The following is a 24,521-nucleotide window of genomic DNA, read 5'->3' on the forward strand; positions in this document are numbered from 1 at the left end:
ATTAAATTATAATTAATAGTTATGACTGAATTTAATATAATATTGATGTTCTTAGTTTTTATCTGTCCTATTATTTGTGCGATTAACTTAGTTAACACAGTTATCTTATGCTGTTAACTTCTGTGCTGATAAAAACAATTTATGCTACTCACACAAATAAAAAATTGTTTACCCCCATTTTGGAAATTGGCAGTGCTGTATAATCAGAGAAGAGAGGCAAATGCCATGTCTTGCCTCATTCATTCTACATAAAAAAGGTTTAGTTGCTTTTAGAAAATACCTTGAAAATAAAAATTTAATGGGTACTGAATTTATTTGTTGATTCTTTAATAAAGTAAAATAAAAATAAATAAATAATCATTTTAATAATTACCTTCAGAAAAGTAAGGTGGCAACTGATCATGAATATTTTTAGCGACTAACTTATCAACAGCAGAATCAATGTCTATATGATCTACTAACTTGTTTAACAAACTTAATACTTTCGCTTTTATTTCTTCTCTTCTTTCTGTTTTTCTCCTAATAACAAAAGGCAAATCAAACACATAAATTTTATAACTTGAAATCGAAATCATAATAGTTACTTTACACATATCTACAAGTTGGGAAAAAATGTAAACCTGTACCAAACTTACCATATAAAATTCTCCTTTTCAACAGTTATATTTTTACCGTTGAATAATATAACCGTTGAAAGTTTACTTATTTATATTTACACAAATTTTCTGTTTTCTTCTTAAATTTGTATATCACACTGCATAATACAATCAGCTGTTATATGCTTGCATTAATTTTTTTTAGATACTCATCAGTGTTAACCACATACAAGACCTTATAACATCACCAATTCAGTCTTGCTTATTACTTTCCTGGCTATAACAATATATGCTGCTGTAGCAATAATGGTGAAGTATATAGATTGGTAAAAAAAAAAAAAAAAAAAAAAAAAATGGGTTTTCTTGTGCCTTAAGGAAACATTAAAAAAATTTTAACAAAAAATAAATTGTAAATGATGTGAGAAAAACATTTTTATTCCAATGTTTCCAAGTCCAAAAATCTATTTTTGTCAGATGGATGTTTGTAGATATGTACATTATGTACATATGCTGGGCTGTATTTGATCTTATAACTCTAGACCCCCCAGAGTGATTTTCTTCAAACTTAGTAGACATGTACAATCCTCAGGAGGATAGAATGTATTAAATTTTTGAAAAAATTTGAAAAATGGGTGTATTGGTTGAATAAAATCTCAAAAATTTACTGCAAAAAAATTTATCACAAAAGTTGAACTATTTTATCAAGATCACAAACTACGAAAAATTATTACTTAATATTCACTCCCTCCCCAAAAAGTGACTGCACAGTTTTCTTTTTTTAGTTTTACCTTGCTTCAAAAGAAGAGTTAATGGGAGTTTTTTCATTTGCATTTTCTACATCAATAGTCCTTCAAATTACTATAAAAGTTTTGGCCTGTCCCAATTCGATGGTCTGTGGTAAAAAAAAACATTCTTTAATTAAAAAATGTTAAAATTCAATCTTACTTTTTATATAGCCCCTTATACTCTTTAGTATTTCAGGAAAAAAAATTTACTCAAAAATGTTCATCCCTTTCCTAGAAAATTACAATTTTTGTTCACTTATAATTATAGCTGTATTTTTGTATATTTTGAACAATTTTAAAAAGTTCATTTTTAAAATTTATTATCTACTTAGGGATTTTTTTTTTATATAAAGTAATTTTATCCATATGATCGAGTACAGGAACCCCCAAAATGAAAAATGTTTACCCTAATTTTTTAATGCTCAAAATGGTCTTTATAAAACAATAAGTCACTAAAATAACTTCATACCCCTTCCCTGATGGCAGAGCTCCCAAATTAAAAAAAAAATTATTAAATTTTCATTTTAGTTTATTTAAAATCAATTTCAGTGAATATTTTATCATTAAAAAAATTCCCCTGATGTATGAGCACTCAAATTTCCAAAAACATTATTGCTTTATTTTGTTGCACATCTTATATTCAAAAATTAAAATTAAAAGATTTAAATATAGATAAACAAGTAATCATATACTTAACAAGAATAGAAATAATTATTTTTACTTAAAAATGCGAGAAAAAAAAATCATCATTTTTTAATAAAAAGGAATTATTTTATCATAAACATACAAACACAGATTAAAATGATTGAACTGAATGTTTAAAAAAAAAATTAAATGTTTAACTTGACTGATGTAGCCAGGAAAGTTATGCAATTCACTGGTGGCTTTTTTCATTTCCTTATACGGAGAAAAGGAAGTATTATGAAATTGCGAAAAATTTTGGTTTTCAGATTTCAATGGAAATATTCATTCTGACCATCCCTAAATTCATTTTGAATAGTTTTGGCGTGATGTCTGTATGTACATATGTATTTACCTCGTATAACTCAAAAACATTTAGCCGTAGGATGTTAAAATTTTAGATTTAGGATTGTTGTAACATCTAGTTGTGCACCTCCCATTTTGATTTGTAAAGAAAAAGTCCAAAAAGTCCTGGGCTTTTTGGACTTTTTCTTTACTGCAGTAATAAACCCTCATTGAGAGCTTTTCATTGATATAACTGGTCCTTATTTTCACTGATTCCAGAGTTATAACCAAATAAAATTTTTATTAATGAAGAAATATTTAGAACTTACAAATTGGAACGCACATTGGTTCAAATCAGACTTCATCTTTTTTTTTTTTAATTTAAATATATTGATTTATTAATAATTATTAACTTGTGATCGTAAAAAAATGTTAAATAGTTAATAATTCAATAATAACAATAAAAAAAAATATGAAAAAAAAATCAGAAGTTATCAGTGAAATAAAATTTTATGTACTTTTAAAAATTTGTATATGTAATTTATTAGGCATTCATTACTACATATGTGTTCGTGTATATGTAATACATTTAGTGAAACATCTGATTTAATATTAACTGAAAATTATAATTTAGAATCTTATTATTTTTGGATTTTCTAGTTAAATTTCTGTTTAATCTTATTTAATTAATCTGGAATTTCTGTTTATATTTATCTACATTACAGTTAACTATAGAGTGACTGAAAAAGAGACCCTCACAAGAACAACATATACACTGAGGCATATATGCTCGATCTTTAATAAATTGCAAAAAATTCTTATCTTTTAGTTAATTACTCCTCTGATATTGTTGGACAATATTCTTCCTAAGTCGGAACTGATCATCATTTCATTTATTTGTTTTTTGTTGCCAATCATTTAATCACTCTTTGGCTTGATATAATTCTTCTGATCTTAATTTGTGTACATGTTCTCTAGTTTTCAAATTTTCTCTTTTTATTCTTTCCTTGGTCTTAATGTTTTCTTCCACTTTACATTTATCATCTTCTCTTAATGTTTTTTATTCTTTCTTTGGTTTTAAGATTTCTTCCTCTTTATATTTATCATCTTAACTCAATTTTTTTATTCTTACCTTGTTCTTAACATTTTTTCCTCTTAATATTCATCATTTTGTTTTTTTTGTTTTTTTTTTTTTTTAATATATTTCTTCATTTTATCTTTTTTTTCCTGTGTGATTGTTTTTTTCAATTTTGATTATTCACCAAATAATCCAATAATAAAAACAATATTTTCCACTGTATGGTCGAAATTAACATTTGTAACCAGTATACAGGGTTTACTACACAAAATAGTTTAATTACTTGTTTTTTTCAATTTTGATTATTCACCAAATAATCCAATAATAAAAACAACATTTTCCACTGTAAGGTCGAAATTAACATTTGTAACCAGTATACAGGGTTTACTACACAAAATAGTTTAATTACTATTAACATTTATTTACATGACACACCAGAAATCTGAAACCTTTGTTAATCAGCAACTCACGAAGTTACGAATAGTAATCTATTAATACAAATAATAATGGGACTTTGACTCTATCTTAATATTTCATGTAAGATTGCTGTATTAATAATTGTATAAATATTTGATTTTAATAAAAACTAATATTTCAGCTATTGGGTAACTGTCCACTTTATTAAAGAATTGGAGGATTGTATCTCACTTTCAAAATTAAATAAATTTAAATGAAGTTCAGTAAAAAATGTATATATGTAATTTAATAAGCATAAAAGGAAGTAATGTGGTTTCCACAGTATATTTTTTAATATCTGTGACACTGTAAATAAATATATATTATTAATTTAAAAAAGCATGGGAAGAAAACAATACAAACTTAAAACTAATAATGTGCAATACTACTGCAAAGATATAATGTTGAAACTAATACCACCAGCACCATCGCTGCTGCCAAAATACAATATCAGAGATCTAAATATAAGAAGGTAAGGAGAGAAGATATTGCTAATAGATGAAAATAATGCATAGAATTAGCATTCTAGCAAAAAGTTGTCTGATAAGTGATACAGGAGGAAAAAAATTATTATTTCAAAGGAAACTCTATACTATAGTCTGAATTTTATACAGCTCTGAATGACTTCACTCACTGGAGATCAAGGTGATGTCATACCATTATACTGCTAATTTGCTAAAAGGGCCAAACTACTGAAACATTGTATTGCTCTTCAGACAAATTATTTTTACAAAAATCCAGTTTACTTATAGGATCAATATCTGCTTACTTGCTTGAGAATTCCATTACAAAGAAGAAAATGATCATATAAATGATCGACTTTTTATCACTGTTGTGCAATGAAAGAAAACGACTATCACAGAACAGAAACGTATCAAACAGAAGCTCATCAAATGAAAAAAATTAAACATTATATATAACAGAGATAAATGTATTAAGTATTTTGTATTTAAGTATTCTGTCATCAAATTGAATGCTAAAGAAGATATTTCAGCACTCAGATATTTCAGTCTTAATGGTTTAACAGAACAGCAACTGGTCGCAATCTGTGCTTAGATTCTTGTATTATCTTAACAATCCACAAAAAGAATTTTACGATGTCTTCTTGGAGCTTGATTTTCAACTCGCAGCCATGTCACTGTTCTTGGAAATTATTTGGTTACCAATCATACAACTGCCATCCAGTGCTTGCTATGAAAATCTATTTTATTGAGACCAAGTGTTTTCATTCATTCCTGAAACTATTCTGCAGAAGGTCAGCAAAAACATTTTGCAACTTGTCAACATAATGAACAGTTTAATGCAATTTCAAGGATTTATCATTAAAAAAAAAAAAATGGGAGTCTATAACTCCATTAGGTTAACTCAGCATAAAAGGGCTGTTTTTATAAAAATGGGTACTCGTAAAGTTTACTAATATTTTATCTGGCCAAACATTAAAAAATTTGCTTATTAATAAAATCATTGTGGTAAAATGAATCATTTCATATGAATGAAATGCTTAACTTCATTTATTTTTAGTAACATTCATTAACTTTCTTCTATTTATTTTATCATTCAATTTGCATTAAATATAATTCATAACAATAAAACTTTTCAATCATTTGACTATAATCATTGAAGATTCAAAAAATTCAAATTTCAAGACATGCATGGCTTTGAACTAACTACTATAAATTTCTTGAGAAAGCAATTCAAATGTCTGGTAAATATCCTCCTCTTTCTCTCTCTCTATCTGGATATTTCTTTTCCTCAGCCAACTTTTTTTTTAATTTCTGACCCTTACAGGTCAATTCAATTAACTGAATATTTTTCATGTCCTAATTTCAAATGATGACCAATTGTCTATGTACGACTTCAGTTCAGTCATTCGTTTTGTAAAACTTTCCAATTTCAAAACTACACTGTGCATCACTTCCTGTTCTTTAACAATTTTATAATAAAAGTTGGGCAGCAGATTAACAGCTGTAATTCATGTATCAACTCTCCCACGGTATGACTAAAAATGTTAATTTTTTGTTCCTGTGGTTAGTCTGGTTCATAACTTAGGAACTCTTTGTTAAACAACACATGGATGGGAATTGTACAAAATTTACAAATTATTTAATAAATGGTTTTAATTTTAATATGCTGCTTAAAATGATTAGCCAGAATATTAGATTATAATTTATTTAATTTGGCTACTATAAATAATACAGGAAGGACTAAACACAGGATTAAGTAAACTTATTGTGAGAAACGTATGTAATTGTTGCAAGGTAAGTATTATCAATAGTATAATAATAATAATTATTTTTTTAATTACTTTTGTTTTTATTAATTGTAATTTCATTGATTCAAATAATTTTAGCTTATCTGATTGATAGACATGTATTATTTGTAATTAAAAGAAAAGTTGGCATAACTTTTCAATGAATTGCATAACTTTCCTGGTTATGCCAGTCAATTCATTTTTGAAAAACTTTCTGATTTTTTAAATGATTTTTTTTTAATAATTAAAATATTCAGTAAACATGATTTCAAATAAATTAAAATCAAGATTTAAAAAGGGCTTTTTAATTTTTAATTTGAGAGCTCCCCAGAGAAGGAATATTAAGTTATTTTAGAGACTTTATTGTTAAGATATGTTTCAGACATTAAAAATCTGAAATTGCAAATTTTTTTTTTCATTTTAGGAGTTCCCATACTTCAGGGGAAGCATTTGGGTAAAATTAACTTTCAATAAAATAATCCCTGAGCGATGATAATAAATTTAAAAAAATAACTTTTTAAAATTGTTTAAATAATACAAAGATACAGCCATAATCTATATTTCAAAGATATGGCCTATATTTCTGATGGAGTGGTAGTGGTCTTTCACCCAGAGGTCCCAGGTTCAAATCGCAGTCAGGCATGGCATTTTTCAAACACTCTAAAAATTCATTTATCATCCATTGGTAAATGTAAGTGGGTGTAAGCCTGTTGTTACTGTATAAATAAATCATTAATTCTAAATAAACAAAGTTGTAATGTTCTACGAAGGCAGTGAAAATTTTTCAATAATTTCTTTTTAAGAAATTCTAAAGAATATGGGCTATCAAATATAAAAAAATCAGATTTTTACATTTTAAATACAATGGGTAATTTGCGCTATGGATTTAAATTTAAAAAAAAATATTTTTTACCTCAGACCTTTGGAGTGGAATGGACACAAAATGTTTATAGTGGTTTGAAGGCCTATTGACATAGAGAATATAAATGTAAAAGAATTACAGTATTTCTTTTTCTGAAGAAAAATATACCTAAAACAAAAATAAAGTTTTTTTTTGGGGAGGGGGTGAATATTAAATAAAGATTTTTGTAATCTGCGATTTTGTAAAAAAAACTTTTGTAAACAATTTTTTTACTAATGTTCCTCAGTTAAGATTTGAAATTTTATTTCGGCCAAAATACCTCCACCCATTTTTCCAATTCTTTTTTTACAAATTTAATACATTCCTTCCTCCAAAGGTATTACCTGTCTACAAAGCTTAAAGAAAATAGGTCAACAGGGTCCAGAGTTATAAAAGCAAATAAAGGCCAACATATATATATATATATATATGTACATGCAAACATTGGGTCTGACAAAAATATACATTTCGGACTAAGGAGCATTGAAGTAAAAAATTTTTCACAGATTATTTACAATTTATTTAAATCTATTTCATTTTGTTAAACTTTTTTTAAAATATCTTCTTATGGTACAAAACTTAAAAAAAAGATCAATTTTTTAGATTTTTTTTAGCAACCTATACTTTTCCATTACAGTAGCAGCTGATATAGCAGCATATATCACTATAATCAGGTAGTAATGTAATATAATCTAACTATTATAATTTAATATTTATTTATAATAAAATTATTATAATTATTTCTTAAATAATAACAACAATTGTTATTATACTATTTCTAAGAATTTTAATTCTTTCAAGACTAAGCTCATGTACCTGCGTTAATAAATAAATATTATGTAAATGAGCAGAACATTTTTTTGTATTAATACAATAAAGTTAATAGCTAATTATATTAAAATATGAAACTGAAAATAAAGGTTAAAAAAGCTATAAACTGTTTTTGTGTTATTCATTTTTCCATAAACAACCATTCATTTATTTAACAAAGAAACAAATTATACATGTTGTACATCAACTTCCTCCTTTTGACTGTCCATGAGTTTTTTTTACATATACTGAAAAAAAAAAAAATTGATTTTAATACTAATTTTGAGTGATTAATATTTATTTTATTTTTGAAAATTTTGACTGATTTAATTTTTTGATATTTAACAAAATAAATGAAGAAAATACTCATCCCCCCCCCCCCTTGGATATGGTTCTGGAATAAATAAGTTAGGAAAAATTTTGCTTTGAGCAACAATCTATTAAAAACAATTAATATAATTATTTTTCGCACTTGCCTTTTAAGAGGAGCTAATCCAAACTGGGATGAACAATTTAAAGGAATACCTCTCCTAAATTCAATATCTTCCTTTGCTGCTTTACTCAAAGCTTCTGGAATCAACTGAAAAAATAAAAAATAATCCGAAAATTAAAAAAATAAAAAACAAAAATAAACAATTAGAATAGATTAACATAGTTAAGATAGATTACAGGCTTTACCCAGTAGGACCTCAGACCCACTAGCTTGGCTCTTTGTGCATCCCTAGATAGATTGCAAAACCCTTGGACTGTTCCACACATGCACGGTTGTCAACCCGCTAAATTCCAACAAAGAAGCTGCTACCCTGCTGGCAACCAAAATATGCTAGAGGATGCCACAGACGGAACATAGCATCTACGGGAATAGGCTGACCTATTCCCATAGCACTTGTTCCTAGAGAGAATAAAGGATATGGAAAGGAGAAGGAGGAAGCAGCCGATCAATCTATAGATCAATAAACCTCTCGTTCAGAGGTTATCAGGACAGTTTACAGTTTTGCTGAGGACCACCCTAAATATAAAGAATAAAACACCATGCTTTAACATTGAAAAACTTATCACAATGTACACATCCTGCTATTATTCAAGATGGAAATTATAGGCTAAAATATGTGAGGAAGGTTAATAACACTAACTCAGTAATATCAAATGGACTTTGGGAACTGAAATATCTGACCATTTTTTCATCATTACATATGCCATTGATAATATTAGGTAATTGAAAGCTTTGACTTGGAGCAAAGTATCCAGTCAGGATGTCAATGGGATATTACAAGGACTGCACACGGAGCTGGTACTCTGATTATTAAATAGCTCAAGTCAAATCCACATAACCAATCCATAAGCAGGTAAGCACCACATTTCTTTATGTTACTTTTCCTGATGAAATATACTAAGGAATGACCTGCTCTCTCATGCTACATAGTTAATGTCTGAGGAATCATGGAATGTATCTCAGTTGATAGTAACTGAATGGTGAAGATTTAGCCAGTGCTAAAAATAATCTTACTGTATTAGTGATATCATAAGCACCGTTTCCCAGACACCTTGGACACTGACTAATGAATGTCAAAAAAGGTACTTCCACTGTATCTCCATAGATTTCTTTTTTGTATTTATTATACAATATTGTACTTAAAAAAAAAATTATCAACAGCGTACACAGTAAATAAACAACAAAATTAATATTTACAAAGTAATGTGTACTTTCATATTCATACTCAGTCAAACAGCCTCATATGCAGATCGATTGAACAGATTGAGCCCTGAATTAATGAGCATTTCTGAGTTTCTTGGAAGAGAACAACACATGCACGTGCAGCCAGAAGTCAGTTCTCCTTCATTTATGTCTAATTTGATATAATAATCACAACAGTGTAAAGTAGAATTATACAAAAGGGGGACTATTGGTAGAGACAACTAACATATCATCAGTGAAAATATGCTGACACTACTTAGATTACAATATACTGATTGAAGCTAAAAACTATAGTATATCTAGACAGCTATGGTGCAAGGAGTGAGCAGTATCCATACTACCTGAGCAATACTCAAAGTGACTTCAGGAGTGGAGGGGAGACTACATGTTCAGTATGTTAGCAGTGGAGGTTTGAAAGTTTCACTGCATCTCTCTATTCTGCTCTCTAAGAAAGATAGTAACCAAATTGACTCAAAAAGTTTAAACTTTAAATTAGTCTTCAGATTAAGATATCCTACAAAATAAGTGCATTGGTTCTAATATTGACCATTGGTGGTCATTCAATTTCCATTAATTGTTATTTAACTTAATAAATAATTTTACTTAATAAAAATTCAATTCTTCAGACTGGAGGTGGACTACAAAACTTGATAAGATCACTAACTAAATTGTTATATTATAAGGACTAGAGATGTTCTGGCTGTCATGTTGCGATGCAAAATTTTATGAAAGATTGTTGCATGTATGTTTCTTCACCTAACAGCAAGGAACCTTAATAAAAATGCTGGCATTTGAGTGTAACTACACCATAAGCAACAAAAGCAGGTAAAATGACAAAAGATAGACTTAAAACGTGGCCTTACTTCACATATTCAATAAGGTGTTACGCAAAGAGAAATCACGTGAATATAATGGGTAATTAAGATTCAGTGATATTTATAATGCAAGGTTTCACTGTAATACATGCATGAAAATCCCATAACTATTTTGTATGTATAAAACTTTCCAAGAGTTTTTTAAACTTCTTGATAAGCTACAGAGCTGAAATTTTCAAGAGCACATAACAATAGCTATCTCCAACAGAAGGAAAAACATAACATCCATGTTTTTATCCTTAATTCCCTTAGGGATGAAAAAAAACCTGTACTTAAAGACACAACTTAAAATTTGAAAAGAATAAACAAAAGGTTTTGCACAAAGTCCTAGAATAAAAGGTTACCAAGTACTTTCTAAAAATGTTTTTATAAGCTACATAGCAAACGTTTTCTGATAATTTAAATATTTACATAAAACTCATATACTGTTTCAGCTAACGGATGCATGACTGATAACAATTTCATTCAAAATCTTGTAATTTTGTTTTTCACTGGCCTAAAGAAGAAGGTTAAAATATTATTTTAGAAGCACGACGTTAAAATAGCATTTTAGAAGTAGAACATCTCATATAAGGAAAAAAGCTAGATTGTGAATTCACAATTAACTCACAAGTGTACACAACTAATCTTTATATAAAAGTTATAACCACACAGGCCATACAATTAAAGAGCTTCTTTTGGCCTCAGCAGCTAAAGATTTTTATACCTGCAGAGGAATGAATCAATGAAGCCATTATTTAGTGTAAGTCAGCCCTAAACTAACAAGTATATTTTACGCTTTGGAAATAAACGATCAAGGGGAAAACCTATCTCTCGTTACTGGAGAAGTTTTGACTAGAGCTGTAGGGATGGAATGTATAGCAGTTTCTCATGAGACTGTGTTGTTGAACAAGTAATACTAATACTTAGGAAAACTTCTGTCTCTACAAAGGTAGCCATTGCCATAAAGAATGGCTGACAATGATAACATTCAGACAGTGCATATCATGGAACTGAGCAGCTCAAATTATTGATTTGAATCTTTGCAGTCTGACTTAGTCATCTAACATAAGGAGCTTACTCTTATTAAATATTTTATTTAAGCACATTGAAAGCAAGTATACAATTTGACTTGAGCGCGATGATTACCCAGTTCCAAACCACACAAATTAAAAATTATTGTGATATAATAAGAGTTTATAGGTAAAGACTTCTAGTCATTATAGAAGAAAACAATACATTAAAATCTATCGAAAATTTAAAATCATTATAAAGTCTGTCTTTGAGAGGCTCATTATCAACACTTATTAATTAAATACCCATCCAGAAAGAAATATACCTTTTCCAGTAGATCAACAAAAGAATTACACTGGTAAGCTGATAATGTGATGTGTAATGATAACTCATCACGAGTGCTAGCCTGATGTATATAACCACGAGGAAAATATAATAAATCACCAGGCCTGAGAGCACATTCTATAACCGGTTCACCTACTTCATCATCAGTAAAATTTGGACTAGAAAACCTTGGCAGTTCTTCATTTTCTGTCCTTAAAAATGAAAAGAAGTAAATTAATAAAACTAATTTAAAACTGATATTTAAACTAACAGAATAAGTTCAAATACTGCACTATACTGAATGTTTATTAGCGCTTCCTACTTTTTAAATAATGCTAGATTATAAATTCTGTTTAAGTAATTGCATCACAGTTATCAGAATATTAATTTTGTTAAATTTTTAATAATTGTTTTACTTATAGGTCTTCTTTATTTTTTTTCCAGTGACTGAGTAGCAAACATCTAACCCTACAATAATAAGTTTTAATTACTCTTTCATAAAAAAAATATATCCTTTAGAAACAGAGATCATGTAAACGTATTCATGTAGATCATAAAAAAAAGAAAAACAGAGAGTGAAACAGTAATTTAATTAATTTTAATAAAATTATGATTCAGAGAACTTATTCTCTAAATATTTAGAATTATGAAAGTCAAACTATATTAAATTTAATGAACAAATACAGTTCCATTGTACCATATTAAAATAATGTACATATTTTGGAATTTATAATATTATATTTCAGTACATATAATATACATTTTATATACCAAATGTATATTACATAAACTGAAATATAATATTATATTATACACTATAAAATACATATATTATATTACATTTTGATATTTATAATATTCATATGTGGTAAATAAACAATGAGGACTCAAATACAACTGTGAGTGCTTTGAATTCTACTGAAAGCAATGAATAGTTAGGAAATTAAAAACAGAATAAATAAAATTTCAACATATATTTTTATAGAAAATGTTTATCACTTATTTTTTTTTAAATTTTGAAGTAGATAAATTATTAACATGTAATATACTTGACATATTAAAGACAAAAATAAATAATGTGTTATATGTGCATTTATGGAGAAGTGTCCTTTCTCTCCTAGATTTTCCTTCTGTGGGGCAAATATATATTTTCTGCCTATTCTCATTCATTTTTTTATGTCTTACTGAGTAATTTTAAATATTAAATCCATACTCCACCTAGGAGACCAGTATTTAGACTCAAGAATGATTATTTAATTTTCTGATCATAATTTTTGGTTAAATACATACATGTGTATTACATACTACATGGCAAAGAATGTGCTGGACACCCAGGATATTGCTCATCTTATTTCAATTCATACGCAAATTATAATTTAATTTATTTGCCAATAAATATGTCTTGAAATTTTAAATATACTTCAACAATAAAATTATATATATATATATATATATATATATATATATATATATATATATATATATATATATATAAATACTTGTATAATATAAATATAATAAATTGTATAATACTTTTTATATTAAAACTATTAAAATATAATTTTGTTTATTTGAAAATTTTTTAATTATATTTTTGTATTAAATTGTAAAAGAATTAAATTGTCTGTATTTTTTAAGTATTAAGTACTTCATAGTGCACAACGCAATACCAATTTCAGGTTTATTTTGCTATATTAATGTAATGTTACAAATTTAATTATAATAATTCAGGAATTTTTTTTTAATCTGTTTTATTGTGAAAAATGGTACATCATTTTTTAATGTTACATTTCCAATATTTTTAAAATATGTTCTTGTAAACAACGATAAAATTATGCGTAACAGGAATCTATTTCCTTTTGTTCAAATTAACAAAGTCTATGAATGTTTTTATTGCAATATTGATTAGCACGGATTTTATTTTTCCAGTATTTTGATGATGATGCTGATATAGTTATAATGTAAAATTTTGCATATTAAACCATTTAAAATTTACAGATTGTAATTTCCTGTTATTAACCCATTTAAAATTTGCAGATTGTAATTTTCCTGTTATTTTTTATTTTTGATATTTTCTTTTAGTTGTTTTTGAATCAAAATAATTTCCACGTTGCATAATATTTGAATAATTTTTTTATCATTTTTGTTGTAATATTTATATAATATCTGTACAAGTTTTTTTAGTTTCTACAATTTCTTTTTATATATTTGTACGAAAAAAATGAAAGTAAAACAAAATTATCAAGATATTATTGGAAAAATTAAAATTCGTCTGATTTAGGAATGTTAATCTTCAAAAATTTCCATCGACATTAAATTAATTTTATTTATGCTACGGCTGAACGGTTTTTTTTTTAAACCGTGTTAACGGTTGTTAACACTGCAATTCGCACATTGATTAAGTAGGCTTAGAAGATGGAAACCGTTAACCGGAAGAAGATTTTGATTCCCGGATAAAATTTAATAAATAATATTAAGCAATTTATTCAAATTCGAACAACAGGTACAATATTAACGATGTAATTAATATTTATTTATTTTTAAACTGTACAACCACTTAATTTTTTTTTTTTTTTTATATATATATATATATATATATATATATATATATAAAGGTTGATTTTTTTAAAATCAATTCTTTTAAGAATTATATTCCTCTGTAGTACATACAAATATATTTATTTTATTTGCAGTATACTGCATATATAGAGGAATAAGGTAAGTCATCCTACTTTATTTATTCTGTACTTTGGTTGCTCTAATAAAATAAATATATATATTAACTATTATATAAAAAGGAAGAGGGGTTTTTTTGTTTGGGATAAACAAAAAACTACCAGATCTATCGCTACTACATTTTTAACCATGTTTTTTGGCATAACTGAGAAGGATTTTGGATAAATTTCATAAAAAACATTTATATGCATGTGTGTGTGTGTTGTAGTAGTAGTGATGGATATTTGCTGGTTGAAGTACAAACTTTAATGAATTGTGAACTGTAAGTGTCTATCACTGTGTGAGGGTTTGGACTAACTGATTATGAACATTTAAAAACCAATTTCTAGATTTTTTTTAGTTTCATCTAAATTTCAAGGGTTAAAATTGATTTTTGAATTTTTATTGAAACCTTGTTACTTTTTTAATCTCTCGGTAACAGAAGAAGAAATCAACCTGATGTTTGGCGAGTATAATTTTCATGTCAACAAACCAATTTCTAGATTTTTTAAATTCACCCTTGAAAGGGAATGAAGAAAGGTAAAAAATGCATGAACGACTGTAAATTTTCTCAATCCTGACTATAGTAAACAAGTTATTCACTGTATATTTGGGCTTGTAAATACTCTTCAGAGAAGTATTTAAAAACCATTATCAGGTATTTTTTAACTGCGATTTTTTTAAGGGGTGGGAAGGTATATGGCGCTATGGCTCAACCATCACAGCCACTGCCAGCATTACTGTATGTTTGAATGGCTGCACTTTCCTCTGTTTACTTGGCTAATAACATACAATAAAATGATTGACCACTATGGAAAACGTAAGTAACCATATAGAACGGGCGAAGCTGTGATGGGAAGCTAGTTATATGTATATTTTAGATTATTAATCTCTGTATTACAAATGAATTTGTATTTTTCATTTATATCATTTTTTGAATCTTAATTACATTTTTGTAAACAAAATCCAGGATTTGTTCCATAATTTTAATCAATTTTCTATAAAAAATACTCCTATTTTAATTTTAGGAGGGAATACATGAAATTGAAGTAATTATACAATTTCATTTTTTTTTAAGTGCAGCACAAGTCTCTGAATATTGGCGAAAATTAGAAAAAAAAATGCCTTAAGTACATGTCCTAGGGAGTTGGTAAAAAGAGGGTAAAATTTACCATCACTTTGGCGTAATACTAGAAGTATAGGATTAGAACAGTTGGAGCCTAAAAAAAATATATTTTTACATTCATAACACACTGCTAAGTAACACAAGTAGTTGTATCAATGACCGACAGATAGTATTAAAAGAAGTAAGATTACAAAACAGGGATATCGTATAATGCACCAGTGGAAACACAAATACTTGACCATGGGGACTTAATACATACAAATTACATGCACACAAATAATGTGATGCAGCCAACATGATAATGCAATATTGGATAAAAGTAATTTTTTATTTCAATAAATATAATTTATTTAATTAAATATAAAAGTTTAATTTAAATATAATAGTTAAAGTAAAGAATTTATTTAAATAAACTTGATTTTGTTTTTAATTTTTTTTTAAAGATAACTCTGAATACAAGCTGAAAGAATAAAGTAAATGTGAGACAGGAATTAATATGTGATTTTAATCATTTGCATAGAAAGAAACTTACTGCTCACATTTAAATGATTTACTTTCAGTTTTAAACCTATAATTAAGTAAAACCAGAAAAGTGCTCATGTAATCTGAATTTCTAAGATCTTTACAATCCAGTTTACATAACCAAAAATCTAATCATACCAAACATATTTTTAAAAAAATTATAAATTAGTGACCTTTCATACCAATGGAATTTCTTCCAAAGTCCATTGAGAGGTACCAGCAAAGATCAACTACCAGCACCTTCACTGAAAGGGTATCTAGCAGTACTATTGCCTACAAAACAAACCTTAAAAACTTAGAAAACCCATTTAGTAATTAATAATTTATATGTTCAATCTATATCGTTTTTTTTTTTTTTTTTTCATTAAATAAATTATTTTGATGGAATTTAGTAGAATTGCAAATTTCATATCATTCAAAAGTATTGAGATCCTGATTTTTATATGCTATAAGTAAAATTGTCACGTTAAGTTAATGTATCTCTTTGTAAGTTGTATTTCTGTAAAGTTATTTACAGGAATGAACTCTGTTGTGTGTAATTTATTAAAATGAAAAGTTAGTCATTTAAAATTGTTAAAAATGTTTAAGTGTTATTGCATTTTGTTATGCAAAATGAGAAATTTTGCATAAGTATAATTTTACAATGCTCTTATTAAATAGCAGATTTATACTATTCAATGATAGAAAACAAAATTAGAATAAAATATGATTGGATTTTAAGAATATATTTTTGCTATCTGACTTGCTCAATAGGCAACCTGATCACTGATTTGGCTTTTATGTTCTTAGTAGAAAACTAGATGTCCTTAGGTAAGCTTGTGGGTTAAGTAATCACCCTAGCTACAGGTTATTTAAAATTCAGTATTAAATACAATTATATATATATATAATCCATAACTATTTTTTTTTTTTTTTTTTTATTAATTACAATTTAAAATTTTTGAATTTAAACAAAAATTTTGTTTATTATTAATTATTTCTCTTTTGATTTAATTGAAAAAGATCTCTTAACAATTTTAAATTTCATGTATAGTATAAGGTCAATTTCAAAAATTATGTAGAGCAACTGATGTGAGGTAATCATGAAACCGCACTTGCTTGGATATTATGGAAGAAGATAGGTGTCATCTTACTTTATTTTATTTTATTAAATCCGTACTTGGGGTGATTGGATTAATATAATTTGTATAGTGCAGAGGAATATGATCACGAAAGGATCAATTTAAAAAAATAATTATATATATTCTATATGATGCAATTACAGGCATAACGAGATTAAAATATTAATAAGTACAGCCATCTGTATTCATTCAACTGATCACCTAAGTTCCAAAAAGTTTGCAAATGTCATTTCACTGCCCAGAAAAATAACATAAATAAGTAAGTTAATGTAAATGCTCAGTTATGTTTCAAAGAAATTATAAATCAGCTGTTTGGACAAGTAATCACACAGAGTTTTGAAATCTAAATTTTAGTACTATACAGTTGATAAATTGGTCCTGACACTAAAATAATTTTTTCAAAATAATTAAAGAATCTACTAAAGAATATATCAGATATATCTTACCTAGGTTTGTAAACTCTCCAATATTTGCAACCTTTTAACTGCAATACAAACGCTTCAATATCGTCATAATGTGGAGCAAATCCTTGAGAATTAGGAGGAGTAAGATAAAGATTTGAGCCAACAAAACCATTAAAAACACTTTGAAAAACCTCATTTAATCTATAAACTGAATTAATAAATGTCTGTGGATTTAACAATCTCACACTACAACCATTTTTGAAAAAATCCCAAACTATATGTGCATGCGCTCTACCAACAGGATTATGAGTTTCACGAACACCATTTGTGTATGTTGTTATATCAATATTTTTGCCAAATAATACATGATTCTCTCTCAATATAGAATCAATTAAATTTGTATCCACATTTAGATCTTTATAATAATCTGGTTTATTACGACAAACAAATAATGGAAGTTTTTCCCAATAAAGTCTGAAAAAAAAAAATGTATCCTGTAAAATAATGAAAATTAATATAAATTATTATTACTAGTTAAAATAATTATTTAATTATCGAAAACTCTGACATGAAAACATTACCTATTAATTGCTGTTCAAAAACACATTTTCTAACAAGGCAATACAACATTTTTTCACTCTGTTACTTTTCTGTACTCGAACACTTATTTAATAAAAACAGCAAAGTTTTACAAGATAAAAATATTTTTAACAGATCAATTTTTATTTCTTATGAAGATATTAGTAGAGAGTACCCAAATGCCAACCAAAAAGGCTCCTGTTAAACTGAAAATACTCGGAACAAGTTTATGAAAGGTTCTAAAGAAATTGAAATTTAAATGGTTCATTAAAATTAATTACTTCATGCATTTTGTGAAGGTGATGGAATTTAAGAAGAATTAATGATTATTTTTTTTTGTCTTCAGCCATTTCACTGGTTTGATGCAGCTCTTCAAGATTCCCTATCTAGTATTATTATTATTATCTACTACTATTATTATTTATGAAGCAGATACCTTTTTCTCTAGTTCAGTGATATAATCTGATGAGGCATTTTCCAAAACAAATTAACTAATAAATCAACTGTATTTATTGTCCTGATGAAAATCCTCTTGTAATTGTGGAACAGGAACTTAATCAACCTGTAGTTCATATTTAGTGTGGGATCATTACAAAAGAAGGTTTAGGACCTTATTTCTTTGACAGAAGAGTATAAGTGATTCATATCCTGAGATGTTATTCCTAAGCTATTAAACCTTGTATTTGACATTGACAATTCCTATGTTTGTCAGCAAGATGAGATGTCATTCTAAGCTCTTCTAAATTAACAACAGCAGCTTTAATTAAATTTTTCCTGGATGGATGAGATGCCAAAGAATAATTAGACGGCTCCTAAATTCATGTGATTAGTGTCTTGTAATTTTTTTTTTTAATGCCTTGTAACTGTCAATGGTATAGTATTTTCTTCAAATCAAAATGATCTCAATCACTTAAAACCATAATTGAAAACTTAGTTAATTTTATAAATAGGGATAAAACTTTATTTGAAAAAAAGTTCATTTCAGTGGTTAAATCCTATCGTGAACCCATACAGCCATAAAGACAAAATTTTGAACACTTTCTTTGATGTACATTAAAACATCTAATATAAAAGGAATTTCTTATTAGTTGGAATTTTTTTTTTTTAAAAGGAACTTTTTATTAGCATTTGGGAAAAGTTACTTTTAACCTACCTAAATGAATATATTATTATTAAAATTTTTAAATATTAATTTTTGTGGGTTTTCTGGTTTTTTTTTACAAATTTTACACACAAAAAAATCAGTCAACAAATAACATAGGTTATGAAGAAACTATAAATGCCAACAGGAAAAAATATGTGTTCAAAAACCAGTCCCATAGATTGGCGTTTATCAATCTGGGGATTGCGATGATATGAAGAGGGGGTCGTATAATTAGCCTACAATTTACATGTAAACAATAACGAAATCATATTACGAGAAAAAAAATCATTTATTATAAACATTTTACTTACATTTTTAAGGACACATGTAAAGAAAATAAATTAATGAGATGGTTGTGATTGTTTTTTCATTTAAACATTTTTCTACATAAGTGGATCTATGTTAAAAACACACAAAAATTGTTTTTAAGTGATAAAAGATGATCCCTATATTTAGTTTATAGCAAAACCATACACAAAAAAACCTTTTCACCGAGGTAATACAAGGCAGGTTATTAATAATTATTCACTTCAACAAGCAAACCAAAACAAATCTAAATCTTCAGATGCGAAGTGTAGTTATAACATTTTATTGGCATACATTTCATGAGCTGGTTGTGAATCTCAACCGGAAACTTTTTTTCCCGTCAGAGAGGGCAAAGCTCAACCAGTCACAGTCTGCTTGCACATATTAGCAGTATCAGGCTATCATCAACTAAAACCCCTCTCCACGAGCAACATGCAAAACCGGACTAAGTTATGCCAAAAGCATAGGTCAATCTCAATGTGAATTCAGGTGAAATTCAATGTGAATTCACTACATCCAGGAGACGAGATAGTGGAATCCCATGGGGATCAACGCAACTAAGCCCATCCATGTCCGATCGCAAACACATCCTCCCCATCATAGGCTGTCCCTCCAACTAATTTTTTCTGTTCCCCACGATAATGCTCATCGCCATGATGTGAGCAGTAAGATCGTCGAATGGGGCTACAGGAACTCAATGGAGTCCTTCGGCATCAATGGAGAACAGACACACACCCAGAGATAGGTGGACGGGTATCTCCTATTCCCACAGACTGTCCTCTTATCCTATGCTTCTACCACCTTTCACACAATGATGCCCCTCATCGTAGAGACAGCAATCAACTTTTCACCAAAATCAAGCATGACATCAACAATAGTATAGGCGTGAAGGAGGCGCGCCACCGCAGTACAGGCACAAATTGTCTTTGCTGCGCCCAAGCTGAAACACATATGAACTAAAACAGCCATGTCCCAAGAGGAACTGTGTTAAGAAATAATCAACTTCTCTGTAACTCCTAATCCAACTTCTCTGTAACCCACAACGCAAGACAATTAATTAATTTAAACGTACATCTAACCGTTTCTGTTGTCTCCCACTGGTTCAGAATTGTAGGACAAGGTCCTATCCTTCACATGGTAGCAGTGATTCTTCAACAAGGCCAACAGATCCATTGGTGGCCTACCGGCATTAACGAACGCTGCCTCCAACGATACAGTCCTGTACCCAGAGGGGATTCTCAGAGACATCTTTCTCTGAACCTGCTCCAAGGCTAGCCTAGCACGTTTCAGTTTTCTAGGCCCTTATTCAAGCAGGAGCCCCGTACACCATTATTGAGTTGAATATGGTCGAATAAATATGCCATTTAGACGATCTAGGACCGCAGACATTGCTGAAGAGCCTGCTGAATGCGGTCACAATCTTCTCTGTCCTCCTCTTGGCTTTGGCAATGTGTCCAAAAGGAATGCCTCCTGTCGAGCCAAACCCCGAAGAACTTCCCCCCGAAGTAATGGGAAGAGACACGCCCTGCACATTAAAGGCGATAGGCCCCAGTTTCCATTTTCCGGCCATTACCAGCATCTTGTCTTCTCCAGAGCCAGATCCATCCAATCCTTAATCGAGTAGCCAGCTAAATCGACTAGCTCAATGGCTTTGTTGCCCCTGTCCATCAAAACTGCTTGGTCCTAGCCACCATGACCAGGAATAAATCATCAGCAAAAGCAACAGGAATAACTCCTTCAGGGAATGCAAATCTTAGAATCCCATCATATACTATATTCCAACAGCACTTCCAGAACCAAACACTGTGGCACACCCTAATCAATCGTAAACCTGGCCTGGCCACTAAAACCAGATGCGACAATAGTACTTTCGCAGCGATTGGCCTATACTGTGACTGTCAACTTTTAATAAAATTAATTATTTTTACAGCTCTTCAAATAATTTGTAAAGCATCGTAGCATCTGATAATATGGAGAAATCTTAACAAGTCCTTCTTTCTGGCAAGTCATCAATAATGTATTTATAAAATCTTTTGAAGATGTCAAAATAACAGTGAAACCTTCCAGAAATAATAACCAGTGATGAGATATGGGCGCATGGATAAGATATGGAAACAAAGTCGCAGTCGTTGCAGTGGATCAGAAAATTATCATAAAGGCTGAAAAAAAACAACTATAATTTTAAAAAGAAAGGTGATGTAGATAATATAATTTTTTTGACATCAAAGGCATTGTTCACTATGAGTTTGTACCTGCAAGACAAACAATCATTACTATTTATAAGTCAGAAGATTTCTGTGAAAATGTGAGGAAGAAAAAACCTGAACTTTAGTATAATTTGCAGTTCCTACATTGTGATAATGAGCCAATTCATGCATCACTGCTAATAAAGAAGTTCTGTACAAAAACATTTGCTCAGAGTCATTCCTAATACATTAAAAAAATGAACATGATTAAAGAAGAGAGCAGTTATGCGGAAATTACTCCAAAAAAAAAAAATAATAAACTGATGAAAACACATAGTTAGAGAAAGTGAAATCTTGACAACTTTATCTGAAGGATCAGTACGAAAAGAAAGAAAGAAGGATGAAGTGATGACTGGAAATTATAAGGAGATGAAGGAGAAGGCTTAGAACAGAGATGGATGGATGTAGCAATAGCATAAGGGACCTGGTACCAAGCAGTACACCAGTTGATCTCTAACCCACCATATTCACTTGACCTAGTCCCTGTTGACTTTTTTTATTCCAAAAATTAAAATGACAGAGATTTGAGACAATACAATCCATGAAACAAAATTTACACAACATCTAAAAACTATTTCAGAAAGAGTGTTCTAGAGTTGCTTCTCAAAACAGAAGAGATATGGATAATATAAGTACAATGAAAATGAAAAACCTATGAAATACAATTAATTGTATAATGCTTTAAACATTCGATAACACTTTTTTTTAAATAAGTCCAATTATTCTATGAAAAGATATCTTATATTAAATATGAATATAGTGCAATATTATACCAAATACTAAGTATTATTATTATTATTATTATTATTATTATTATTATTATAGGATATGCAACTGTTAATCAGAAAAATTCAAAATGTTATGTGCACATACCAAAATACTGTGGTTTTCCCAACATACCAAAATTTTAGCTCTGTATCAGACTATTTATGATTAAAAAATAATAAAAGTGATAACAATGACAAAAAACTAAAAAAATTTTATTTTCTTTATAGACAATGTAATTTGTAATTTTTCTTTTAAAAATACACTTAGACAATTTTGCAAAAACTTACAATGAAATCACCAGTTAAACTTATGCAAAATAAGAAAAGATTTATCATCATCATATAACAAGTTCATACAGATTAAACTGAGAGCTTCCTTTACTTATATCAGAAATAAGGAAATTTTAAAAGTCTGAATAGAGTATACTTGTAAAACAAGTTAACACCATTTGGAGTACAAGAATGTTAATGAACAATCATATGGGTTAGAGTCTTCAAATAAATGACTGTCAGGCTATACCAGTGGAACATTCAACTCCAATGACACCAATGACTGTTTACTTACTCAAAATAATAATAATTTAAATATAGAACCAACCAATCAGTAAAACAATAGTTTACCTTATAGAGTTGTTAAAATTAATAGATTTGCAATGGATTTTCAGTTAAATTCAATAAAGTTTTACAAATTATATATTAAAATAATACAAAACTTATTATGCTACCAGTCATAGAGTTTATTGATTTAGTGGTTATGAAATAAACAATTATTAAATTCAATCAGTGGTTGATAACATATTTAATAAGATTTAATAATCTTATTAAATATATTATAATAAATTAATTATTATAATACATTAATTTAATAATCTCATTAAACAACAGTATAGTAAATCAATATGTCAAGTAACCAGTATAAAACAATGGAAAATGGTAATTGTAGGTAATAGTCATACAGGCTACGGTCCAGGGCTGTTTTCTGGCTAATACAAAACTATAATTACAAAATTAAAATTATAATAAGCTTAGGAGACTAAAGAAATAAAAATAACTCATGTGAGAATGGAGAACATAAATATGGGTATATATTACCACAAAATCAAAAATTCAGCATGAGTTGTCATAAGAAATAAATAAATGTAATTCAATTAGAAAAACTATACGTACGTTTTAAAATTTTCAGGCAAAACAGGATGCAACAACCATTTAAATGCTCTGCTTGCAGTCTTATTAAAAATCACAAAGTTATCATTAGCATCTAAATTTTTACTAGACTGTCCAAGATTATGAGAAAAAAAATCATTCATGCTAGGTTCTGTAGATGATTTATTATTCTTTGGAATATTATCATCATTATTTCCAATTTTTAGTTCAGTTGCTGTTTTTTGTATCGATGATTTTTTACCTTTGTTATTGTTATTGTTATAGTTCTTCTTTTCTTGTATATAAGTATCATTTATATTAATATAATTACCGTTTCGTTTCCGTTTTTTGTTAGAAAACATAGTACCTCTACCTCTCCCTGGTTTGTATTCATTACAATCATTACTTTGAGAAGCATTTTGCTTATCTTCATTATTTATAATAGAATTTTCAGGGCCATCATATGAACGGTTAAAATATCGTCGACTTTGTGGAAAGCTCTTCTTTTTATTTTTCTGTCTATAATAACCACCCTTCTCAGTATTCCTATTTCTATTATAATTATCACTTCTGTTATTCATATTACTTTTACTAGAGTTCATTTTATAATCTTAATAATATAAGAATTAGAATATATAATCTTTAAAAATCTGAAACAAAGAAAATTTAAATTTAAATACACAATAAATAAAATATGTTACTTGCTAAGTAATGTTA

The 24,521-nt window shown here is 28.2% G+C and overlaps 1 protein-coding gene across 4 annotated transcripts in view; it reads right to left on the reverse strand.

The window, feature by feature from the left end:
• NO66 (Bifunctional lysine-specific demethylase and histidyl-hydroxylase NO66) overlaps positions 1 to 24,521 on the reverse strand; it is a 41,419-nt gene that overhangs the window by 11,544 nt on the left and 5,354 nt on the right. For all 4 annotated transcript variants that reach the window (XM_075376919.1, XM_075376920.1, XM_075376922.1 and 1 more), the window contains exons 2-6: positions 23,829 to 24,454; positions 17,662 to 18,093; positions 11,733 to 11,943; positions 8,320 to 8,423; positions 374 to 519 (exon numbers count right to left, since the gene is read on the reverse strand). In XM_075376919.1, the coding sequence (XP_075233034.1) occupies positions 374 to 519; positions 8,320 to 8,423; positions 11,733 to 11,943; positions 17,662 to 18,093; positions 23,829 to 24,406 (1,471 nt within the window). In that variant the 5' untranslated portion in view covers positions 24,407 to 24,454. The remainder of the gene's footprint in view (positions 1 to 373; positions 520 to 8,319; positions 8,424 to 11,732; positions 11,944 to 17,661; positions 18,094 to 23,828; positions 24,455 to 24,521) is intronic.

The sequence above is a fragment of the Lycorma delicatula genome, chromosome 10, assembly GCF_047948215.1.
Source record: "Lycorma delicatula isolate Av1 chromosome 10, ASM4794821v1, whole genome shotgun sequence".
Taxonomy (NCBI): domain Eukaryota; kingdom Metazoa; phylum Arthropoda; class Insecta; order Hemiptera; family Fulgoridae; genus Lycorma; species Lycorma delicatula.